Source organism: Vanessa cardui, chromosome 9, assembly GCF_905220365.1.
Source record: "Vanessa cardui chromosome 9, ilVanCard2.1, whole genome shotgun sequence".
NCBI classification, from domain to species: domain Eukaryota; kingdom Metazoa; phylum Arthropoda; class Insecta; order Lepidoptera; family Nymphalidae; genus Vanessa; species Vanessa cardui.
In genome coordinates, this window is record NC_061131.1 from 7014437 (window position 1) to 7039314 (window position 24878).

General features: G+C 32.9%; 1 protein-coding gene across 3 annotated transcripts in view; it reads left to right on the plus strand.

Moving 5' to 3' along the window:
* The window catches only part of LOC124532519, a 60803-nt gene extending 35925 nt beyond the window's left edge, over positions 1–24878 (plus strand). For all 3 annotated transcript variants that reach the window (XM_047107446.1, XM_047107445.1, XM_047107447.1), the window contains 6 exons: positions 16664–16791; positions 19785–19979; positions 20537–20791; positions 21585–21754; positions 22494–22702; positions 24685–24878. In XM_047107446.1, coding sequence (XP_046963402.1) covers positions 16664–16791; positions 19785–19979; positions 20537–20791; positions 21585–21754; positions 22494–22702; positions 24685–24818 — 1091 coding nt within the window. In that variant the 3' untranslated portion in view covers positions 24819–24878. The remainder of the gene's footprint in view (positions 1–16663; positions 16792–19784; positions 19980–20536; positions 20792–21584; positions 21755–22493; positions 22703–24684) is intronic.

The window sequence follows — 24878 nt, forward strand, 5'->3', positions numbered from 1 at the left end:
ATCATTGATATTCGTCAGTATTACGTTTAAGTACATAATACAATGAAAAGGTTTGCCTATTTTCGTTAACAATTATCCTAAGGATATATATATAACGCAAGGATATCCGCCGATATAATTTGTATCGAACGTTTATAAATGGCAATTATGAACCGTTTATACTACTATTAAAATGCGAAAGTAATTCTATCGGTCTGTTTGCCGCTCTTCCACACCAAACCACAGTACCAAATTTCATGAAATTTGGTTTGAAACAAGCATGAATCTCAAGTACGGACTAAGAACGCCAACCTCTAAAACGCGAACGAATCTGCGGGCGGAAACTAGCAATATATATCCGCGACGATTGTAATCTTTGCTTGGTCATTGTTTGTATCCTGTAAGAAATATTTTTTTATTTTAATGGTGTAATGTAAATGAACTGATTTTTTTTTTACCTCTAGGTCTGTGAACTTTTAAATTATATCTTTTCCACGCGCCAATTAGTGGTCACAGATTGTGGTTCCATTATGTTGGGAAAATTTCATCTACAAAATTTATAGTATCAGTTTTAAGTGAATTACTTAATTTAATTTTCCTTATATACATTAATTTATATTTGCATAGTTGTTTAAGTATTTATATAATGTTTTAATATACATAATAAATAGTTAGGTGGTACAGGCACTTTCTTATTACAACTTTAGTTCATAAAATAAATTGATAGTGAATTATTCATTGCAAAATAGAATTGTTTCCATTTCTTATCTAGACTAAAAAATATGTAGATTACATATACATAATCTCATTCAGTATATTTTATAAATGTGTAATATCGTTTCATATCCATCACACGCTATTCAGTCAGTAGCCTGTTCCCCAACCCGTCACACTATTATAACCAACTTGACCAGGTTAAGAAGTAGACCTAACTGTTGTATAACTATTTTTTATTCGTGACTCCATTCTTTGTAACCATCGATCCTAAGAATTTAAACTGACAATGGTTTTAACGGTTTAAAACAAATGATTAACCAATCCTTAGAAATAATACAGCAATTTCTCGTTTTAAAATCAGTCGTAATGTATTTCGCTGAAGGATCGAGATCAGGTATATGACCTTGTCATTGTTCCAAATCCAAATATTCAAGAACGCTAATATTTGTTTCTCTTGCTTTCTCGTGCGTGTTTTTAATGAGAAATATTACTGTCAACTCTTCGGTATTTATCCGCCTATATATTATTATGGTGTTTGCTAGATCATAACGTAATACCTTTCAAAAAGAGCTACACTGGTTTCGTGTTTCCGGTTTATCAGATGTAACCGTTCTTGTTTGACTACATACATACGCAATACAGCATCTGGCTTAATAACTGGGCGCTTTATTAGGCTGACCTTACGATATTTAAGTAAGCCGAAAGTATTACTTAACGTTCACTTGATTTGACCCGGATCCAAATAGTATTGTTTCTGTGTTGTTTCGCAAATGCTCGCTGTTCAGTCGATTGTTTGATTATTAACACTCTAGACCTTATGTACCTACGACCATCCTTAAACTAAACATCTTCAGACACAAGTTTGGCATAAGACTACAAATACATAGTCTACAAAGTGTTAAATTATATTAAATTGTATTGGAACTGAAGATACATAATAAAGGTAAACCTGCTTTAACAGTGGAGGAAGGTTTCCTACATAATATTCTTAAATTACTACATAAACTACCTATTAATCTATCTTTTAAATAAAAATAATTGAATATACGTTTACGGTATTGTCATATATAATATATAAAATTTTATGTTGCGCCCTACTATTTGCTTCATGCTTTTGAGATCTACAAAACTTGCGTTTATAAATGTCGAGAGCTATTAAATATAAAGAGATTTACTGACATTCGCTTAAAAGTTTCGGATTAGTCGTAATTATTTTTTCAGTGCAATAAAACAAAAGCATGTGAGGTGTACGTCGTTAATATTGAAATGATAACACGGTCATAATCGATCGCCATTGTTTTAAGAAAAGTATATGGCATCTACCTACGCACCTCCGTACATATTGGTAGCGTGTCAGTGAGCAGGTGATTAGAATATTTAATCAGACACAGTATTGGTACCTATCAGACGAATAAGAAACGTTTAAACGACTAGGAAAACCTTTATCATACTAAGGTCAGCTCCGTGACACTACATTTAAATTAAACTTTTCATGTGCACTTTCCAAAATTGAATAAGTACTGGGTAATTTATATATTCGTCTTAAATTTTTATTTCAACTTTGTCACGTAGGAATCGAGGGTGATTTGAACAAAAATAAATTTTAAATGGCATCCATCTATTTGTCTTAAATCGTTGACCGTGTTAAAAGTTTAGTTTTTTGAATGGAGCTAAGACACGAATGAGGTATCTTATAATCTAGCTGTTGCCTAATTTTACGCTTAAACGATCACTGTTTATGGTATCCGGTAACAATTTAGGTTTATAAGAATAATAATGCAATAAACATAATAACATCATAGTTAGTTATTTTCTCGGAATTATTTAAATATATTCAGTATTTTATTTTATGTATAGATTTTGATTTGATTTCACTTATCTATATTCAACTCACGTTCTATACATATATGTTTCCGAACTCGTTTTAGACATTCGTATTTTAATACGTCACCTCTTCAAATGAAGAATCCAATGACTTTATTTAGTCCATAACGTTCAGAAGTATACAATACTATCAATTATCAACAACAATATTATCAATTATGGTTTTAATTGTAATTTTTGATTTCCCAATAGGCTTAATTTTTTTAATAAACATATTTTGATGTCAGCACTAATTTAAAAATAAAAATTTTAACAAAAAGAAAAACCGCCTTTTGACAAAACAATATTTTAAAACAAATGAACATGCAATAAAAAGTAATAAAAATATTCGCGTATTCAAAAGAATTAGAGTCCTCCAATGTAAAATGAAATGGAAAATATTAGACTACTTAAAAGTCGACTTACGGTTATATAACGTAGTTATAGTTATTGTTATATTTGGAGCCGGTGTCAGCCAAGAAGGCCCTGTAATATAAAAAAAAACAATACGAGAATACTTTAAGAAATATGTTTTTTTACAAATTACCTTTTATACGATAATATACTGGGTCAATCAAGAGGCTCGTATCGCTTATCTACGGTGTTGCATATGTGTCACGTTTGTTGACTATGGCCAGTTTGGTCAGAGTTATATTTCTTTATTCAATAAATTGAAGTTTAAAAAAGAAAAAAAACTATGCGCTTGGGAGTGTTATATACGGGACTTGTCAAAATAGATCAAATAAACTAAACTCGAAAGGTTTACTAGTGGCCATGGAAGAGTTCCGTTATCAGATCAGTTTAATGGCACCAAGTTGTTGTTATTGTCATGCGAATTACGTTGTAGATACTTACAAAGTTTCAAACTATTGGAAGTAGGTTAAAATTTACTTCCTTGTTAAGTTTGCGTCCTGATTTTCTTACATTAAGTGAAGTTTATATAAAGTTCGTAAAAAATAACTCTTTTAAATGTATCCTAAGGATGAAAAGTGATACCCAGAATTTTTGATATATCCAAAAAGTAGATACTAAATTTAAATCATATCGTTCCATAGACGAGACTATATACTTGAGCTACATTTGGATATTCGTATTTTACAAAGTTTTTAAATTAACTTGTTACAAATGATCGATTGCGTAGGAATGCGTATATAAATCAATACTATAGAAAGTTTAATAATTCATAAAAGATCAATCGATTCCTACTTTATAGCTATTAAGAAAAAACTCGGAAAGCATTGTTAATGAACGCAACAATTTTTATCGTGTACATGTAACCAATTGTGATAGCAGTTACTATATTGACGTGTTATTAATGCTTTCACTCCACTCTTTCTCACAACCGCTGGAGACCAACACTACTATTGTAATTACTGAATAAACAATTAGGTATATTATGAAATAATTTATATACAATATTACGCAACTCGATAAGATCGAAGGTATATTTAAATTTCTTGTTTCATGACAATTGAAATAAATAAGTCCTTCAATATATTCACACGGTTTATTTTCGACGTGCCAATTATCTTTGCCATGAAAACCTTACATTGGCGTAACCAGGGTCTTGTGAGAGGAGGGGCTTTGGAGGATCAACGCATCTATAAATTTGGATTTGAATAAAATTATAATTTATTAGGTTTTTTTGGAGAGTGTTTTGGCACCAAAATTATACGAAGGCCATACCTTCCCATCGCCCTACCTGGCTATCCTATGTCATAATCACATATAGTATGACATTTAATATTATTCGTTACTAACTGGCGCATCCATTATATTATACGATATGGCTTATAATATTAAATTTTAAAATTTTCGAATAATAATAAATATGATTACACATATAATTCATTTGGAAGTATAGACAAAATGTATAGTACAGTCAATGGTTTTGTGACTGTAACTTACGTTTACCCTAACAATTTTCGTCCCATATGGGCATAAAAATTAAAAGTCATTAAATTAGTCATCATTGTACGTTATTTGGCTTCATGTATCAAATTCACGCCATCAGATATACTGATGATAAATTTATTTCAGTTTTAGTTCATTGAAGTGCTAAAAATAAATAGCAAAGCAATATTAACATAAACATTATCAAGTACCTGCTACTTTTAAATTGCAATAATATTAAAAGATTATTGCTAAATAATCGAATGTCATAAGCGTGGGATCGTCAACGTTGAGTAAGTGAGTTTCGAGATCTTTATCATTATGATATTATTACTTTATCTGAACGCCAATTAATTGCACTTCAACACGTTTTATTTATTTACCAACATATTACATATTGTTTGTCAACCCAATTTTTTAGGGTCGCAGTATAAGTCATTTATAAGGATTCGGTAGTTCACTACCGGCCGCATATTTGGCGTTTACCTTGTAAACGCTTTTGTAGATAAGTTGTTTCCCTGCAGTCACACGGATGATAAAAACGCATAAATACGTAATGCTATTAATATATATATGCTTAATAAAATCCATTAGTAGGTTGTAACGACACCCACGAGTTAAAATAGACTTAGAGTGGCCCTATTCTACTTTGACTCATATGTAGGTACTTAATGGTGTAAAATAAAATAATGCAAGATAATGTTACTATATTATAGTAATATCGAAGCTTGTCGTGACTGCTCAACTAAAGGCTTATATTTCGATGAAGTAACTATGCAAATAGAGTGTATGGTACCTCAAGCAATCTTAGTACGCTCCAAATGTCACACCTATAATTTCATTGAATAGCAATACTTAAGCAAACGCCACTGAGACTGGTATCGATATCACTTGGAGTCTTACACAAGAACAGTTTATTATTAACGTGAATTTTACTCTTTATCAAGTTTTGCTCGTTGAATGTAACATTCTATATCTTGGTTATTTGTGTAAAGGTATGAAACATTTATACACGAGGAAGGCGGAGATGTCAGAAACTTAGATCTAACCGAGGTCAACTGGTTCGAGTGACGCAACTCCTTAGATGAGTTTACTTTAACAATAAGTTACCTTCAGAGTTTTAACTTAATTTAAATTTTATTCGCAAAAAATATACGATTAGCGTAACTTGAAAATACTGAAGTATTTTGAACGTATTATTTCACGCTGTTGTCTTTAAATTATCGTATTGCGAAATATAACGCCATACTGGATCAATATTTATATCATAAACATTTACAATATTACCTTTCTTTGACTATAATAGCAAGTACTTCTGAAGTATCATTATGATGTTATAAAATATGTAGCGGCACATATTCCAGTAGAAATCATATCTAGCCGCAGCACCTCCTATGTATGAAATGTTTACATTTGCTCCCCGGATCCGTTTACTCGCCTTACCGGTTATCGACCTAAGTTGAGAGTAAAACCAGATAAAGCGTGCTGTTGTTCATGGTTATCATTATATCAAACTGGATGGGCGATAATTAATAAAACCTCAAACATAGTGTCTTCAAATATGCCTTAATGCTTAAGTGCGTTATTCATATACTAATATCAAATATTTCAAAGCTTGATATGGTCTTAAAATTATGTAAAATTCTTAAACAGTCAATTTCTCTGGTTTTGATTATGTATCAATCTGGTTTATAAAAAATGAAATTGAATAATTTTACGGTCTTAATTATATTTTTGATTAAGTATTCGTATAATATTTTATGAATTGCGATTAAAAAAATCATTACGGTAGAGGTTCCCGCTTAACCACTTTCTATCGTCATCATGGGAAAACAGCATTCGAATGTTCACCCGTGTTTACGTCTAGATGAGAACTTTCTCTATGTCCACGGTGATAATTTACTGACTTCGTAGTCGATAAAACAAGCATAAGTATGTTCCATTGTTCACGCCTCCTATATTCAGCGTCATGCTACAAACGTTTATTGAAAAAAACATTATTGTAAAAGTAAGAGAATTGTTTAAAGTATTTTTTTATGTTAGAAATGTATCAAAGTTATCGTTATAAACTGAATGAGAGATTACTCACCACTAATTTGATAAAATGAAGGCAAGTCGACGGAAACTGTTCCTACCAGTTTTAGTCTCATATTTGAAAGACGTGGTTTGTCTCTGACAGAACTTGCAAAATTTAGGTGTCATGTCTATATTAATACAATATAGAACGCATTAAATAAACATGCCTAAAATCCAGTATTGTAATAAATATGCATTATCATATTCATAAACTTGTTCATTCTGTATTTTTTTCTAAATACCTAATCTACCGATGTCTTTCTGGAAAACTAGTTGCAAGAGTTATATTATTTTATACAAAAAGATAAAAATATAAATCGTGCCTAACACATTTAAAAAAAAAGTAATTATAATTACCGATTCAGTTTGTGATACTGCCTGGAAACAAAAACATGCTGGCATTTAAAAAATAAGCTCATTAAAATTAAAAAAAAAAAAAAAAACAAAAACTTAACCAAAGGACAACACGAGCATGTCGGTTGAGATTTGTTAGTGAAAAAGAAAAAATATATATCTTACACTATAGGTAGATTATTTAATAATTCTCAACGAATAAAAAGTTAAAAGGTTTTTAATATTCATGACTATCGCAATCTCGTATACAATAAATAAATAAAGGGTATTTAGAAATACATAATGCACACGTCTGAATTGATCGTTCAATAGTTTCACAACATTTACAGTGTGCATAGAATTATAATCTTTATTTTCCTAAAAATAAGAACTAGAGATGTACACTCAGGTCACGTATAAACATATTAAAAGTTGTTGATCAACACTTCAATGGATTCAATGTCAAGGTTGTAAAACGGACAACGGTAGGTAGATTATGCTTGTTCGTCTTGGTATGTGGAAAATAAACGTGGAGGAATAATTTAATACAAGGAATAGTTTAGGAAAATAAATATTAAAAAAAGTATACTATTAAAAAGATGCATAAAAATGCATATTCCAATTAAGCATATCCAAAATCCAAACATAATAAAGTAAACGAACAAAATCAGTGTAATATTAATAATATATATTTTAATGTCATTGAATTTTTTGCGTGTCTATAAGGATAAAGTAATAAACAAAAAAAAACGGTTTTTTTTTCCAAATCTGACTGTGATATATTTGGGTGGTACACACACTTCATCATAAATTCTACCGCTAAACAGTAATACTAATTGTTGTTTTCCGGTTCGAAGGGTGAATGAGCCTGTGTAACTACCGACGTAAGTTCATCATATGTGACACCCAAGGTTTACGGTTATGCAAGAAATTATTAAAATTTCTTACGCCGCCATGTACCTATTTGTGTCTTAGTAGTTGACCACTTACCATCAGGCGGCCCATTTTCACGACGGCCTACCGATGCTTGAAAAAATATGTCACAAGTATTTTTAATTTTAACGTATACAAATTTTATAATTAATTTATAGTAAATCTTGATTTTATGATTGGTGCGGTGTCAGCCAAGAAAACCCTGTCGTATATCTATCAAAAAACAATACTAGAATACTTAAAGAAATATATTTTTTACAAATTACCTATTAACTAAGTATACGATAATATACTGGGTCAATTAAGGGGCTCGTACCGCTTCTTTCTTTTGACTGTTGAGGCGTGTGCCCGTGGCTGACACTGGCTCCAAATATAACAATAACTATAACTACGTTATATAATCGTAAATCGACTTTTAAGTAGTCTAATATTTTTCATTTCATTTTACCTAGGAGGACACTAAAAAATATGTTAAATATGCAATGATTTTTATTACTTTTTAGTGCATTTATTTTTGTTTTTAAATAGTGTTTTGTTTGAAGTCGGCTTTTCTTTTTGTTAAAATTTTATTTATTTGATGATTTATTCTGCAAGTGGTATGGATTTTTTTATAAACTTATAATAATATTTTCTAGATATCCCGGTCTTACAATCAGTGTCATTAAGGCCTAATTATTTTGTCGGTCACAATTTTACAGCGCTGTGGTTACCCAACACGATTGATCAATATGCGCAGGCGCCACTTGAGTGTACCTACTGCCTGTAATGGGAGCAAGTATTCGCTATATTTAGCCATTCATATTGGTAACAACATATTTATATAAGGTTTTAAACGTGTACACATAGCCGTATTAATTTCTTTCCCGTCCTTTTACTGTTTCCTACTGTCATGTAGAAGAGCTGTATTTAAGCATATGGACATAAATAGTAAACCTATATTCATTATGTAAGAATATCCATATAAAATAAGGAGGAAACAGAAATTCTTTGTTGTGGGACATTTGTTGGAAAGCCACTCACTTACCTTTATGAAATATTCACTTTTATGATGATTTCGTGCGAACCTTTTGTATGTTACTTTTTGTATTAGTATTTGAAATACAAAAGTTTTTAAAATTAAAGTATTTTTAAAAATCTGCTAAAACGTTCTATCCACGCAGAACTTACATATTTAACGTAACTTATTGGTATAGGCTATGCCAATGGAGGGAATAAAGATAAACAAAATATATTTTATGTATTATACATTTAGAGTATTGCATACGATTTGTCAATAACTCAGCTATATTGTGTAATATTAAGAGTATATGATTAATATATCTCTATTCATAATACAATACTATTGCACTTAAACACTTATTTCCACTTTAATTATTTTTCTAAAATTATGATCACAGTTTCGTCGTAAATCCATAGCGAATTTCATAAATTTCTAATAAATTTTTAACTCCCGACCAATGATATCGCGACAATTTTCTGTCAAATTTTGTTTATTTGCCTTTTTCCTGTTATGGTTAGATTAGAATAGACGGTAGACAGCGTCTATCATAAAAAAAAACCTTATATATTTTATTAGTATTTTCAACCCATTATATATTTTATGTAAGAAACGAATACCGTAATTCGTGCGCGATTTACAATATGCATTATTAAACTGTAGTATAATTACAAACCGATTACTCGTTCGAATTGTGGCTAAAGAGTATTCATTATGCAATAACGCACACGACAAAACAATTAAAAAATTATCGTTATCGGGTCATCAGTTCAAAACTTTTTGTACTGGTCATTGCGAAATAAAAGGAAATTATGAGCTCGTGATTAAAGAAAATACTTGGACTTTAGAGGGAAGATCACCTTAAATATTTCTCATCTCGTCTTGGTATCTAAATGGTGTCATTAATAAAAGGCTTGTGCATTTTTCGATAAATGTTGTATCTCAAATGTTGCTAATTATTCAACCAATAAGCATTAAACTTCGTATTCATGTAGTCTGGTTTGACGGATGTTATATCTCACATGCGCTAAATTAATGGAGTCATTTTTCTCTTACTTAGTATAATGGAAAGTAACAATTTACTTTAAGACATTGTGCTATAAAATGAACTAAAATATGTTTGAATTTTTATATTTCATGCTGTTATCGGCACGTATTGTCAGTAACTAATTAATTTTTAATAATTTTGTTCTGTATATTTCTGTATATTTTCGTGTTTAATTATAGTAAAAGTTCAAATTATATGTCACATTGTGTAATATAATAGGATACTATGAATATAAATTCTAATAAAAATTAATTGTATTTATAAAATGTAGCGAAAATAGCTTATCCATAAAATTGATTTAATGGCAATATCGTTTCTTTGTGTTTGAACACCAGTTAGTTGGATTCTTGCAAAATCATGACGATAGAAATGTGTAAATCTAATGATAACATTGAGTCATTGGCGTGAGATATTTCTTTAATGCCACACGAATCTGCTTCTTTCAACAAGCTCTTATTTAACTTAACCCGTTGTCATGTGTGGGCTAAGTCTTATTGTTGGCATAAAGCAATTCCACACAACTGACTAAGATAATAATTTGCGCCTAGTGACAATAATATTATGATCTAGTTAGTATGTACGCTAAAAAATAGAAAAAGAGTAACTACTGAGTTTCTTGCCGGTTCCTCTCAGTAGAATCTGCATTCCTATTCAAAACTGTTTGTATAAGCCTACTTGAATAAAGTACATTTTTATTTTGAAATTGAACTAAGTATATACATAAATTAAATAAAATGTTATTTTTAATTATTATTTTTTAATTGGTAATATTTTCGTATGTGTATCACTGCAGTCAATTATTTAAAAGATGCTTGAATGTTTGCACCTACGTCAATTAAAACTACATGTATACTTAATATAAAATTCAAATAAATGTAAGTTATTAAAATAAAACTCGTGTGGTAAATCCTTGTTATACTTATAAACTGTATCATTAATTTGACATGTAACAAGTGGGTAGCTATTATTATATAAGTAGTACACGTACCACATAGTGTCAAATGAAACTCATGACAACTATTTGACCTATTGCTGCATAGAATTCCATTAGCTCACTAACATAGTTCAAATGAAAACAATATTATTAAACTTAAATGTAAAAGGCATTATATATGTAATGTGATTACAAAAAAAATATATTTTGATGAGTATTATTAGAAGTAATTCCTAGAAGAGAACGAAAACTTCTAATCTTATCTGCTTTAACAACTTATTTATAAGGAACGAAAGTAAAAGTTCCGTTCCGTTTGTGTTTTTTCTTCAATTATGCAATTAAAACACGATAAGCTGTAATTAGACTTCACCTTATCTGTCAGAGAGAGCGGACAGCGATCACACAACGATGTGACAATGGCATTTTTTTTTTTCGGTCACCGTGGACATTAGCCTGAACAATGCCACTTTATGTCCACTATTTTCATTCTTTACTTTACATAAACGTAAGTTCCTCCAAATTGATCTCTATAACCAGAGTATAAAGTTTACATTGCTGCTTCATCAACATTTATAACAAATACGTGTCGATTATGTTAATTACAGAAAGTATTTTGAAATTTTTGTCACTTTATAAACAGTAATCAGACAACATATATTCATTTTAATGTTTTAAATAGTTTGGAAACTTATTTAGAAAACTTATGTTGATTAATGTATTTTGTGTCGTTTGATTAAATTTCGCAATAAAAGGAAATTACTAATTCACCTCACACAGACTTTCGTGTATTTTTATATACTGCTCATGTGTTAAGTGTTATGTACAAGTACTTACTATTACTACTTATGACCTTGTACGAGTGTAATATAAATGAATGTAGAATTCCGGAACTAAGACTTTCTTACGCTTGTGTTAACATACATCGGAGCTTACACCATTAGGATTTTTTTAAATGTGAAATAAGAATAATAATTGTTACTAAATTAATTGGGCTTTTAAAGTTGAATTCATATGCATTATCATAAAATTGCGTTTTAAATTTTGAATGATATACTAAGTAGGGTCCATAGTGTGTGTCTGGTCTGAGACGTTAGAACATAACCGTGACCATATTTAAAGGTTAACTTTTGCTTGCAAAATCAATGAATATATTGTAACTATGATATATTAAATACTAAATATATAAATCTAAACATCTTTGCCTTTGTTTTAAAATGCAAGTGCAAATACGAAACAGTTACAATTATAACATTAAGGGCATTTGTTGATTACTTTATGCTCAAATATTACTAAAAATAGTTTGAAAAATATAGCGTATGAAACTGTTATGTCCAATAGTCTGCAAACCATGCGAGAGCTGTACCCAATAAGTAGTTTTATGTCCGTGACATACATACCTACTAAGACCAATAAAAGTCTAACGTGATTCGAGTGACAAGACATAGATGGCGTTTACACATCGACATATTAATGAAAACCGTTCAATTTTATAATTCTGTTTACATTTATTTTATCAAGGCTTTTAATGTATTTTTTGTTTATTTTTTAAATCAGTTCCTAGAGGTAAAAATTTTCAATAAAATGTTTTTCTTACTGCATTTTAGTTGGATTCGCATTCACCATGTCTTATATTCCACATTAAATTTTTTATACATTCTACCTTGTTTCATCTCATTTATAATGTTAGCTAAAAACTATATTCAATGATTTTTTTTACTTTACGTCATTACTTGTATAATAAGATATTTTCATTTGTTGTTATTATTAATTTATAGGATTTCAAGTTCGATATTTCAAAATGTCGATTCGGTAATGTAAATAAATTAAAATCAATTAAGTGCGTAAGATCAAAAGGCAGACCTAAATTATATTAACTGTGACCCTCGTAATGATTCACTTAGTCTCAATGTTTCGTGTACGTTTCTATTGCTTGAATACTAATGAATTTGAAATTAAATTATTCGAATGTGAGATTAAATATATTTAATGGATTTAATGTAATATTCGTATTTTAATGACCTACAATACTGTATTATTTTCAAAAGTGTTATTAAGGTCATTAAGATCATTAAGGTCTTAATAATAACTCATCCATTAATAATTGTAATTTAAATTCTTGTAAGACCTTTATAGTTAATTTTGTTATTCATAACTTCTATTCATTGAGTGTCGGTGGTTAATCTCAGTTAAACACGGAAATTAAAGTGGTTTTTCGTCTTGTCAAGAACAGTAACAAATCGGATTTATATAATACAACATAACCTTGAAGCTTTTTGTTTAAAAATGATATTCACGGATATGTCCAATAAAGTCCACTTAAAATCCATAATAATAATATAAATTGAAACATGGCTAAATAAAAACAATCATATATTGTAGTAATATGAGAAGCTGATATCTGATCAATAATTATAAAAATAAACTTTTAAGATTTTTTATTGTTGCGCAACTTTTTCATCTAGAACATTAAGGTGTCATGAATATTTACGTCGTTTAAAATACATTATATTTTATATAAACCTGACCGGTCTTGCCTTATTAAAAGCCTTTACGGCTCGGAGTAGGTTTAGTCTCTCGAGATCCGACAGCTAATAAGGTTGTTTATATTCTTAATAAGTTGCATCAACATGAGTGAACAAAAAGTGACTACAAGTAAATCAAAAGATAAAAGAAGTACTAGTAAAAAAGATGCTGATGTGATGTGTTGGAATTGTTTTACTTCAGAAGATAATGATAACGATTTGGAGCCTATCTCGTTACCAAAGGTACGACAGGAAAACAGGGAAAAGTTGAAAGTGTACGCTTTTTTAGCCTCTGAGCTAAGTAAACCCAAAGCAGTGTCTTTAAAGCAAAAAGTGAGTGAACATTATTCTGTTAGTAAAAAAATTGATGAAAAATTATTAAAAAAACAGGCGAATGAGCTAGAAAGTTCTAGGGATGTTAAAAATAATGACAAAAATGAAAAAACAGAAAATAAATTAGAATATGACATTGTCGATACACATGAATCAATATTGGAACCACCTGGCAGTTTCAGTAATGAATCGAATTCTATCAGTGTAAATAAAAATCCAGATACTTCTACCGATGATTTGTCTAAAGAATCTGAAAAAGCATTGAAAGATGTTAGCCCCAAAGCGTCGGTAAAGCTTACACCACCGTTAGTCAAAAGAGAAGCAGAACAACAATCGGTTGAATCTGTCTCTGTAAAAAAGTTAAGTTATAGAGATATAAAGATTGGGTCGAATCTTAACGATAGTGCATCACCAAAAAGACTGAAAGAAAAATGTTATATTCCCGAGAAAGAATCTCAGCAGATAAAAGAACCTTCAACGAGTGGAGAAACAAGCGAAAATTCAAACTTAAAACACATCCTTGTCCGATCTCCAATACTTTCGCCTAAAAATGTAAAAAATGATGCAATTCCAACTAAAATACCCGTATTAAAACAACATCTAAATAATAGTCCTGTTAATAAATTAAAGGATGAACCAAAAAATCAATTAGCCAGGAAAAGTAGCTATACTTCGGAAAAAAGTTTATCGATTGATGAAAAGTCATTATCACCCCAAAACATAAGAAAAGAAACTAAAAAAATTGTAGATGAACCTAAAAGAGATAACAATGTAGAAAATTTAAAATCTATTTCAATATCTGACCTGTCATCAAAAAGTACTAAATTACCTGCAAATTTACCTATTGAAGACGGCAATGATAAAATTGTATATAGAGTGCAAATCGAAACTTCTACTCCCAAAAACAAAGATATTGAAAATAATTATTTGGAGTGCGAAAGTAACCAAAAATCATTCGAAACTAAAGAAAACACTTTTGTTAGTTGTGATAAAACAGATAATTCCAGTTCCAACTGCTCTGAATCAGGATACGCAGGCTCATCAACCACTGTTCAAAATTTGTCCGACGGTGAAAACCTCAATAAAATTAAAATTCTCGATTCCAAAACTAAAGAAACGATTGATAAAAACCAAAAGACTGTTGGTCAGGAAAACAAAAGGGCATCACTTTCTGTTTTGAATACATTCGGTAAAAAACCATTACATATATCTTCCTCGTCTTTGTCTACGGGAAATAGTGATACAAAGAAGTCATTACGATGGAGCACGTTATCTATGGCTCCCCGCTCAATCAGTTTTGAAGGTATATTTTATTACAAATCCAGTTTTCACGCATGAATAGTTATAAGAAGTAGTTATATACTGTTGTGTTAAATTGTCTTTTGTTTTCAGTTTAAATTATTTTATTTATACCTTAAAAATCATTAACCGCTACCAACTTTCACATTTACATCTGTAACCAAATTGGATTATATTTGTGCTATTATTATGTTACAATTCTATAATCTACATAAAACTAGTAAGCAACCGCAACAACTAACGTATGAAATTTATATCTACAATGCCAGATTGAAATCGATCTTAGATATGTACCAATTGATTATTATCGAATGATCGATCTTCATCTACGCCCCAAATACAAAATTTATCGTCACACTAATTATATAATCAATATTATATACTAATTTATAATACTAAATTAAAGAACTGTTCATTCCAGTGGCACGCACAACATAGTATCCTATTAATAGTATATTTTAATTGGTAGCGTTATTATGGCAGTATTAGTTCAGTTTATTGAAGTTTGCGAGACGTATCGCCAATGTAGTACGGCAACAGGAAACAATCGCAGCCAGCAGGATGCGATAAAAACGGGATTTATAATTTTACTAAATGAACAAACAGTCACATTTAGTTTCGTTACGTCGCGTTCGGAGTGAATCTTATATACCAATATGGCGACTCCTAGTTCGGTACCACAATCGCGTTATCGCTCTTTGGAAACTAGTGATGTTAGTGTTAAAAATCAACCTCAACAGGCAAATGATAGCGAATTTGTTAATATTTATTCTGTAAATTCAGATGGAGTTGAAAGCCAATCAAAATTTTGCAGTTTTCGTGATTTTTTTTACCGGTACTGTATTTGTTGTAAGAGTAACAAAGACGAAGCTTTTATTTCGCCCATGGACGACCCGAATTCCTCTCTAGTAGGACACATCGGTCATAGATTTACTTTAAATACAGAATCGCATGCTCCAATACAACGAAAAAATCCGTCTGTCGTTATTACTAACGTAACAGACAATGATTCGATAAAATCAACCACATTACTCTTACTCTCCAACGAACAAGATGCGAGTGCTATTAGTCTTTCCAAAATAAATATAAAAAAATATACTTCAAATGTACGGGACAGTTCAAATGATTCTGGAAATAATAGTGGAAGCAGTACTCTCAGAACTGGTGAGAAAGTGTCATTCATTCGCGAAATTATGAGTTGTCGGGATTCCTTTTTAAGATCTTTGGAGTGGTGTGATAATTCTCTGACAAGGGGAAAAAAGTATCGTTTCGTAAAACGTGACGATTGGCATGAAAATACAAATGACGGTACCCAGAAATCTATTTGATTTCCAGGAGCACGTATGTCTTGCACGCTGCACTACCTATGTATTGTTTCAATATAAAGTGTTAGGTTTTATTATTGAAATAGTAACCTAAATGATGTCAGATGTCAAGCTCAGTTCTTTATTCTGTACACACTTACACTTCACACTACTTCTCATTACGTTATTCCTAATATTTTCCATCACTTCACCTTTTAACATTAACTCTAGTTTAAATATAAAGCAGAAAGCATATTATATTTGCCTGATGCAGCGAATGTATCATGAATGTATTTAAACTAAATGTATCGATGTCAACCAATGTTTTTTGTTATTAATATAAACCATTATACTGTATTTATAATATTTTCGGAATGTTGCCATTATTATTTAAATGGGATTTCGTTGCTCATTAAAACTTTTTTATTACAGATGAAATGTACATATCAGAAGGGTTATCCCCTGGACACGCTACACTCCCAAGACGTTCTAACTCACCGCTTCCTCATGATCGCGATATGGACAGAGATCGGTTTCCCATCAATAGAAGTGGTCTACAGGTGAGTTCAGATTATTTTGTAGAAATTAAATTAAACCTATTCAATAAACCGAAAATTTATTCAGAAAAAACACTTTTAGAAAAGTTCGGAATAAGATCAAATAAATTCATATTAAATATATAATTGTTTTACCTAAAAGTTGTGTATGAATCTGTGTAACATAAAAAAATAAAGACAAAACAATCCAAAGTTTATGCCGTACTTGGAAATTACGAAACAGAGTGGAAAGATGGATAAGTCGAATGTTTTATTGGCGCTTAAACTTAGTTTGTATAACTGTAAAGTTAGAAACAAGTATTGTTTCGGAGGCCGCGTTTGCAATTGTATTATGTTACCAGCACATTGTCATGACTCTTACAACATGGCCTGCGAAGTGCGAATAACCGGGTTTGCAAAATATTAACTACAAGTATTTAACGAAAGTTTCTCTGTACGATTATGATTATTAGTTACAATCAAAATCGTTTATATTTTTGGAACGTCATTTAATTCCAAACGTTATAAATAGTTTCAATGAAATTTACTGACAATATTTTTTTACAAAACTACGTTACTTTCATTATTTTGAAATTCGTATTTATCAATAATATACGCCTACTTTTTAATATCAAGGCAAACAGGAAAAAATTGAATTTATCAATAATTAACAATTAAAATAATTAAAAAGGTAGGTTGATAAAATGAAACAATCGAAGGTTTTTAACTTTGTACCTACTCTGCCCAATTCGACTTACCTCACCTCACTCGGAATTCAAGAATCGTCTCGATCAATTCGAATGAAGGTCTTGTCATGGGATTTCAATGTTACTTTTTGTTGCATAGGCGTATAATAAACGACTTAATTCTTTTACCTTAAATGTCATCATGGAATATTGGCTTAAATTTTTTCTTTTCTATAATTTTTACACAACATGCATCCAGCATGTTAAAGAAAAGATCAACAGAAAATGATTAATACTCCTAAGTATAAAATATAAATATTCCAATGTACTAACAAAATTAATGAAATAGACCTAATTTTTATACAGACCGTATGTCTTAACATACCATAATGTGTATTTGCTTTATAACACGGAGGCAAAATAAAGTTCTTACTCAATATAGTATGTGGTCCGCTGACCTACTACATTGCATAAGACACGTATTGATTTAAAAGTATCGTACCAATGTAACAAAAAACCCTACAAATTCCTGTCCTATTTTAACATATTATATCATTATACATAAATTTGAATATTTTTTGGGTATATTATAAGGTATTTAAATAATAGTAACTTATATCAAATGTTGTACAGTATAAAGGTATCGTAAATTCTAGTCCAAAAACCAGTATAAGAATAATACAACTATGCTATGGTAGGTATGAGTTGGTGGCACGCTCGCACACTGTTATCGTGTAAGCAAAACGAAGGCCAAATATAAAGTCACAACAAACCGTCTGATAAACATTTTAACAGTATGAAAAACTTTTTAAACTTATGCAGACAGGCCAAATTAAGAGAAATATATATCCACGACAGGATTATGATAATCCGAAGTGGTCGTTATTTAATATGTCTTTATTTGAATATTGTAGTATATTTTATGTCAACGTTTTTATAAAAGTAATAAAAACGAATCGATTCTGTTCAAGAGCAACTCAGAGATTAAATTGGTATATAATTATATTTTGTTGTTGACTTAAGGTCATTTAAATATAGAAGTCAATTTAATTAGAATAAATTGAAAACATTTGAATATTAAATACATTATGAACGAAGAAATCATTGTGTGTTGTAAGTTCTCACCTTATCTGGTATTATTATACATATTTTAAAATATTAAATTAAATAAATTCTCAAATGTCAGTACGTAGGAATTTAATATAATTATATATAAATAAAATACTATTATTTTGAAATAAATATAATTTATAAATAACTAAGTACATATATGAGCCAAGACATATTATTAATTTCCGCCTCCAAACACGTTCAAATGATTGGCTATGTTTAGAACGAAACATAAGTACAACATACCTTCGCTGCTTTTAAAAAATATAAATCCCAATGCAATTCATTCTAAATTTAGACACAGGAATTATTCGAACATAACATTTTTTTAAATTAATTATTTATAATTATGTTGTCTTATAACCAATTACAATTAATTACTCAAATATTAACTTAAGCTGGTTGTTTGTTAAGTAGCATTAACAAGGTGAAGGCAATAAATACCATTTATAGAATTATTAGGTAAGTATACCTACCTACTCAATTCTAATTTGAAACATTATATAACAACACGATTTAAATTGCTTATTGGTGATACACGTGAATCTCCACCGATGATGTAGACTCAAAATTGCCCACGCAAAGACCGTAAATTTTTCACATGCTTAACTTGTATTATAATCTATCTTTTGCTCGACTTTACCTTGCGTGTGTTCCCGCTTTGGAGCAGCGTTGTGTAATAAACCTTACCTCCTTTAAAGGAGAGGAGCCCTATGCCGAAGCTTTTACTGAATTTACTTGATGTTAAAAATAATCCAGTATACAAAAAAAACTTAGATATATCATGTATAGAATGCCATTACCTTAGTTTATTTGAAAATACGTGTGTACGAACGTATGCAAACATGAGTGTGATGTTGTCATTGTTACACGTATCTGACGTATCGTGTGGCAGGAGATAATGAGCGTAAACAAAAACAATCAGTGTTGTGTACGCTTGCGACACAATGTACAAAAGGCTCAACGGTCTGTTTTTACACAACTATTAATTTGTGTGAATAATCCTTATACACAATCTGTAACTGTTCGACGTTCGACTCCTTTCAAATGACTAATCGTCGTTAGCATGATACGCTAGAAACGTGCGGAATAAAGTAAAAACAATTAATTATTTTAGAAATTAAAATTTGTAACAAATTTCTCAGGTGTTGTTTAGTTACTTTTTTTTATTTACTTGGCTTTGAATGTGTTGATTAATTTATTATAATTTTTTGTCCAAAGGCACGATCGGAGTCTATGGCTTCAGTTTATTCGGGAGCGGGTGAGGGTTTGCGAGGGAATGTGACAGTGCGAGGAGAGGTACAGTTTTCGTTACTGTACAACTATCGGCTCGGAGCTCTGGAAGTTGGCGTCAAACGGTGTCGAGATTTGGCTCCCATTGATGTGAAGCGCAACCGCTCGGATCCATATGTCAAGGTATTTATACAGTTTTTAAAGTTCCTATGACATTATGAAAAAAATTGTCTCCAAATAAGACTTCTTATAATTTAGCTGTCGCTTTCAATTCTCATAACAATTTTAATTCGTTTAGTGGGCGGAAACCGTGTCCAGATAAATCTAGATTTATGCATTGAAATATTTTTCATACGTTAAGTGAATAAATGCATTCATAATTTGAAACTCTTCTACTACTTATCTAATGTAATATTTATAAACATTTCTTGACTAAAAGCTATAGCATTTTAATTGGTTTTAATAAATAGGTGTTAAGTGGGTATAGACTTAATGCACAAACCTTTTTTTTATTTAATCGTTCAATTGACCACTAAGTGCTCTGAAAAATATATAAAACACCATAATCGACCTACCTACTTTGGTAATTAAATAAATATTGAAATGTTCATGATTAGCTATATAATGTTACTGACGCAGATTCTGCTTTTAAGCTATTTGTAGATTCTGTGGTGTTAAGAATGTTATTTAAGGCATGGCGTAAGAAGGTTTCATGTGTGCATGTCTCAAATCCGTTCCAGGTCTACTTGTTACCGGACAAGTCTAAAACTGGCAAGAGGAAGACAAAGGTGAAGAAGAACACTCTGAGTCCCGTGTTCGAAGAGACGCTGAGCTTCGCGCAGCCGCTCGCCTCGCTGTCCGCGCGGACACTGTGGCTGAGCGTGTGGCACGCGGACATGTTTGGACGGAATGACTTCCTCGGCGAGGTCACGTTGCCGCTGGCCGACGTCGTGTTCGACGACCCCGAGCCCATGTGGTACAAGCTTCACGAGAGGGTAAGAGACCTTTTCTGACTGTTTTCTTGGTTGTAAGGCTCTGTGCGAGCCCGTCTGGGTAGGTACCACCCACTCACCAGTTATTCTACCGCCAAATAACAGTAGTCAGTATTGTTGTGTTCCGGTTTGAAGGGTGAGTGAGCCAGTGTAACTACAGGCACAAGGGACATAACATCTTAGTTCCCAAGGTTGGTGGCACATTGACGATGTAAGGAATAGTTAATATTTCTTACAGCGTCATTATCTATGTATATATATATTATCTATATCTCATATGCTCGTCCGCCAACCTATTCCATAAAAACAAAAAAGAAACCTAACACAAGGTTAAGGCCTCCTCTGGAGCTAATTATGCCGTACAAATGTGGCAGAAGAAACATTCACCGCCGAGAACGAGTTGAATTAAAACTTAGTTTCGGCACATAAAAACTCAGTAATATTTGCTTAAGTCTGAACCTTCAACCACTGGTGATACACGCTATCTAACCACTGGACCATATCAGCTCATACTCCATGTGTAGATCAATATCTCGTTCTTCCTGTATATTTGGTCTACTTGCTTGGATTGCGTTCACCAGAGATACGAATGGGAGACATTCGTATCTCTGGTGAACGCAACATGCAGCAGAATGTTAGAATAGAAAGTTTCAACGAAACAATTTAAAAATACAAATTATTCGACTATGACTCGATATTTTCATCAAAGTTTAAAATATGTTATTAAAATGTATATGTTTAAATAACAACAGTGATTATTATTTTCATAATACATATATATGTTTTATATATACAGACGGAACAATTCGATGAGCACCAAGGCTCGCGAGGTGACCTCATTATCGGTCTAAAGTTCGAACTACAAGACGTCGCCCGCGGAAAGGGCACGCTACACGTACTGGTTAAGGAAGCCAAGAATCTCGTCGCTACCAAACCCAACGGTTTGGCTGATGTGTTTTGTAAAAGGTAAGAATATTTTTTTTAAATCATTATGCAATCGCATTCCAAAATTTAAAAAAAATCTCACATCTATATGCAAATAAATTGTCTGTTACGTGATTTTAATTTAATAAAAGAATACAGTAATATCTATTAAAATTATCTTAATTTTTTATATTTTAAAATTCAATTTTTTCATTATTATTTTATAGCAAAAAAAAAAACGTTTTTAATCTAAAAATATTATTAATGATTCTACTACCTGGATTCATTTAAAACTAATTCTTAATCTTTTAATTACTACCATTAGATAATTTGAGTATAATGTATCTATTGTTATGCTTCTCATATATAGTACGACACAAATTAGACGTAGCATCGGAAAATGCAATGGAATGAAAATAAAACCGATTACTGCCGATTTACCCAACCAATAGAAATAGCTCCCTATCGCGACATTCGACGCTATTCGTCGCTATAGATTCACGCGTCAGAGAACGCAAGTGCATGTAAATCGACGCGTCAAATTGACGAATATTTTAGGTCATATGATATTACAAGTTATTACGTTTGTGCAAAGATCATATTCGCATGAGAAATAAATATTGATAATTGGGGATAGCGTACTCAATTCAAGTGTGATCGGTTTTACGAATTTTGCCGATGTGACATCTACGTTGTGTCGTACTATACATATCTAAATATATAATATTATACGTGTGTGCGTGTGTGATGTGACGTGTGTTGTGACGTGTCCGTGTTGCAGCTACCTGCTGCCGGAGCGCGGGCGGCTGGCCAAGCAGAAGACGTCGGTGAGCCGGCGCACGCTGAGCCCGCGCTGGGAGCACACGTTCACGTACCGCGGCGTGGCGCTGCGCGAGCTGGCCACGCGCGCGCTCGAGCTCAGCCTGTGGGACCGCGACCGCCTCGCCTCCAACGACTTCATGGGCGCCGTGCGCCTCTCGCTCGGCACCGGTGAGCCCACAACCACTGCTTTCAACTCTCAAACTCACCCGCTCACTCCACGACCACTGCTTTGAACTCTCAATCTCACACGCTCACTCCACGACCACTGCTTCGAACTCTCAATCTCACACGCTCACTCCACGACCACTGCTTCGAACTCTCAATCTCACACGCTCACTCCGCGACCACTGCTTCGAACTCTCAAACTCACACGCTCACTCCACGACCACTGCTTTGAACTCTCAATCTCACACGCTCACTCCACGACCACTGCTTCGAACTCTCAATCTCACACGCTCACTCCACGACCACTGCTTCGAACTCTCAATCTCACACGCTCACTCCACGACCACTGCTTCGAACTCTCAAACTCACACGCTCACTCCACGACCACTGCTTTGAACTCTCAATCTCACACGCTCACTCCACGACCACTGCTTCGAACTCTCAATCTCACACGCTCACTCCACGACCACTGCTTCGAACTCTCAATCTCACACGCTCACTCCGCGACCACTGCTTCGAACTCTCAAACTCACACGCTCACTCCACGACCACTGCTTTGAACTCTCAATCTCACACGCTCACTCCACGACCACTGCTTCGAACTCTCAATCTCACACGCTCACTCCACGACCACTGCTTCGAACTCTCAATCTCACACGCTCACTCCGCGACCACTGCTTCGAACTCTCAAACTCACACGCTCACTCCACGACCACTGCTTTGAACTCTCAATCTCACACGCTCACTCCACGACCACTGCTTCGAACTCTCAATCTCACACGCTCACTCCACGACCACTGCTTCGAACTCTCAATCTCACACGCTCACTCCGCGACCACTGCTTCGAACTCTCAAACTCACACGCTCACTCCACGACCACTAGTTTCAACTCTCAAACTCACACGCTCACTCCACGACCACTGCTTTGAACTCTCAATCTCACACGCTCACTCCACGACCACTGCTTCGAACTCTCAATCTCACACGCTCACTCCACGACCACTGCTTCGAACTCTCAATCTCACACGCTCACTCCGCGACCACTGCTTCGAACTCTCAAACTCACACGCTCACTCCACGACCACTAGTTTCAACTCTCAAACTCACACGCTCACTCCACGACCACTGCTTCGAACTCTCAATCTCACACGCTCACTCCACGACCACTGCTTCGAACTCTCAATCTCACACGCTCACTCCACGACCACTGCTTCGAACTCTCAATCTCACACGCTCACTCCACGACCACTGCTTCGAACTCTCAATCTCACACGCTCACTCCACGACCACTGCTTCGAACTCTCAATCTCACACGCTCACTCCACGACCACTGCTTCGAACTCTCAATCTCACACGCTCACTCCACGACCACTGCTTCGAACTCTCAATCTCACACGCTCACTCCACGACCACTGCTTCGAACTCTCAATCTCACACGCTCACTCCACGACCACTGCTTCGAACTCTCAATCTCACACGCTCACTCCACGACCACTGCTTCGAACTCTCAATCTCACACGCTCACTCCACGACCACTGCTTCGAACTCTCAATCTCACACGCTCACTCCACGACCACTGCTTCGAACTCTCAAACTCACACGCTCACTCCGCGACCACTGCTTCGAACTCTCAAACTCACACGCTCACTCCACGCATGAGACGTGTGTTTGAACATGGCTGCGACAATACTGATACTAAATATACTACAGAATTTTATTTATTTACGACATCACATTAGAAACTTACAAAATTATCAGTACTTCTTTAATATATTGTGCGTTTAATATATACAAAAACCGTTGTCTCGATTCACTCTACATACATATTTAAAAAAAACCGCATCAAAATCCGTTGCATAGTATATATGTATATATATAGTGTTAAAGATCTACCATACATAGGGACAGGCACTAAATTACTATTTATACTATTTGATTATGTATCTTTATGGATTAATAAAAATATTTTTATTATTATTTCTCAGGTACATACATGGGTGCAACAGTTAACTGGATGGACAGCGTGGGTAGAGAAGTTGCTCTCTGGCAAACGATGATGCAGCGCCCTAACTTCTGGGTCGAGGGTTCTCTACCCTTGAGACCGCAGTTGAATAACTAAATAGAATTGTAAAATTTACATTGAACACCGATTTTAATTAAAATAGATAATTACATTACA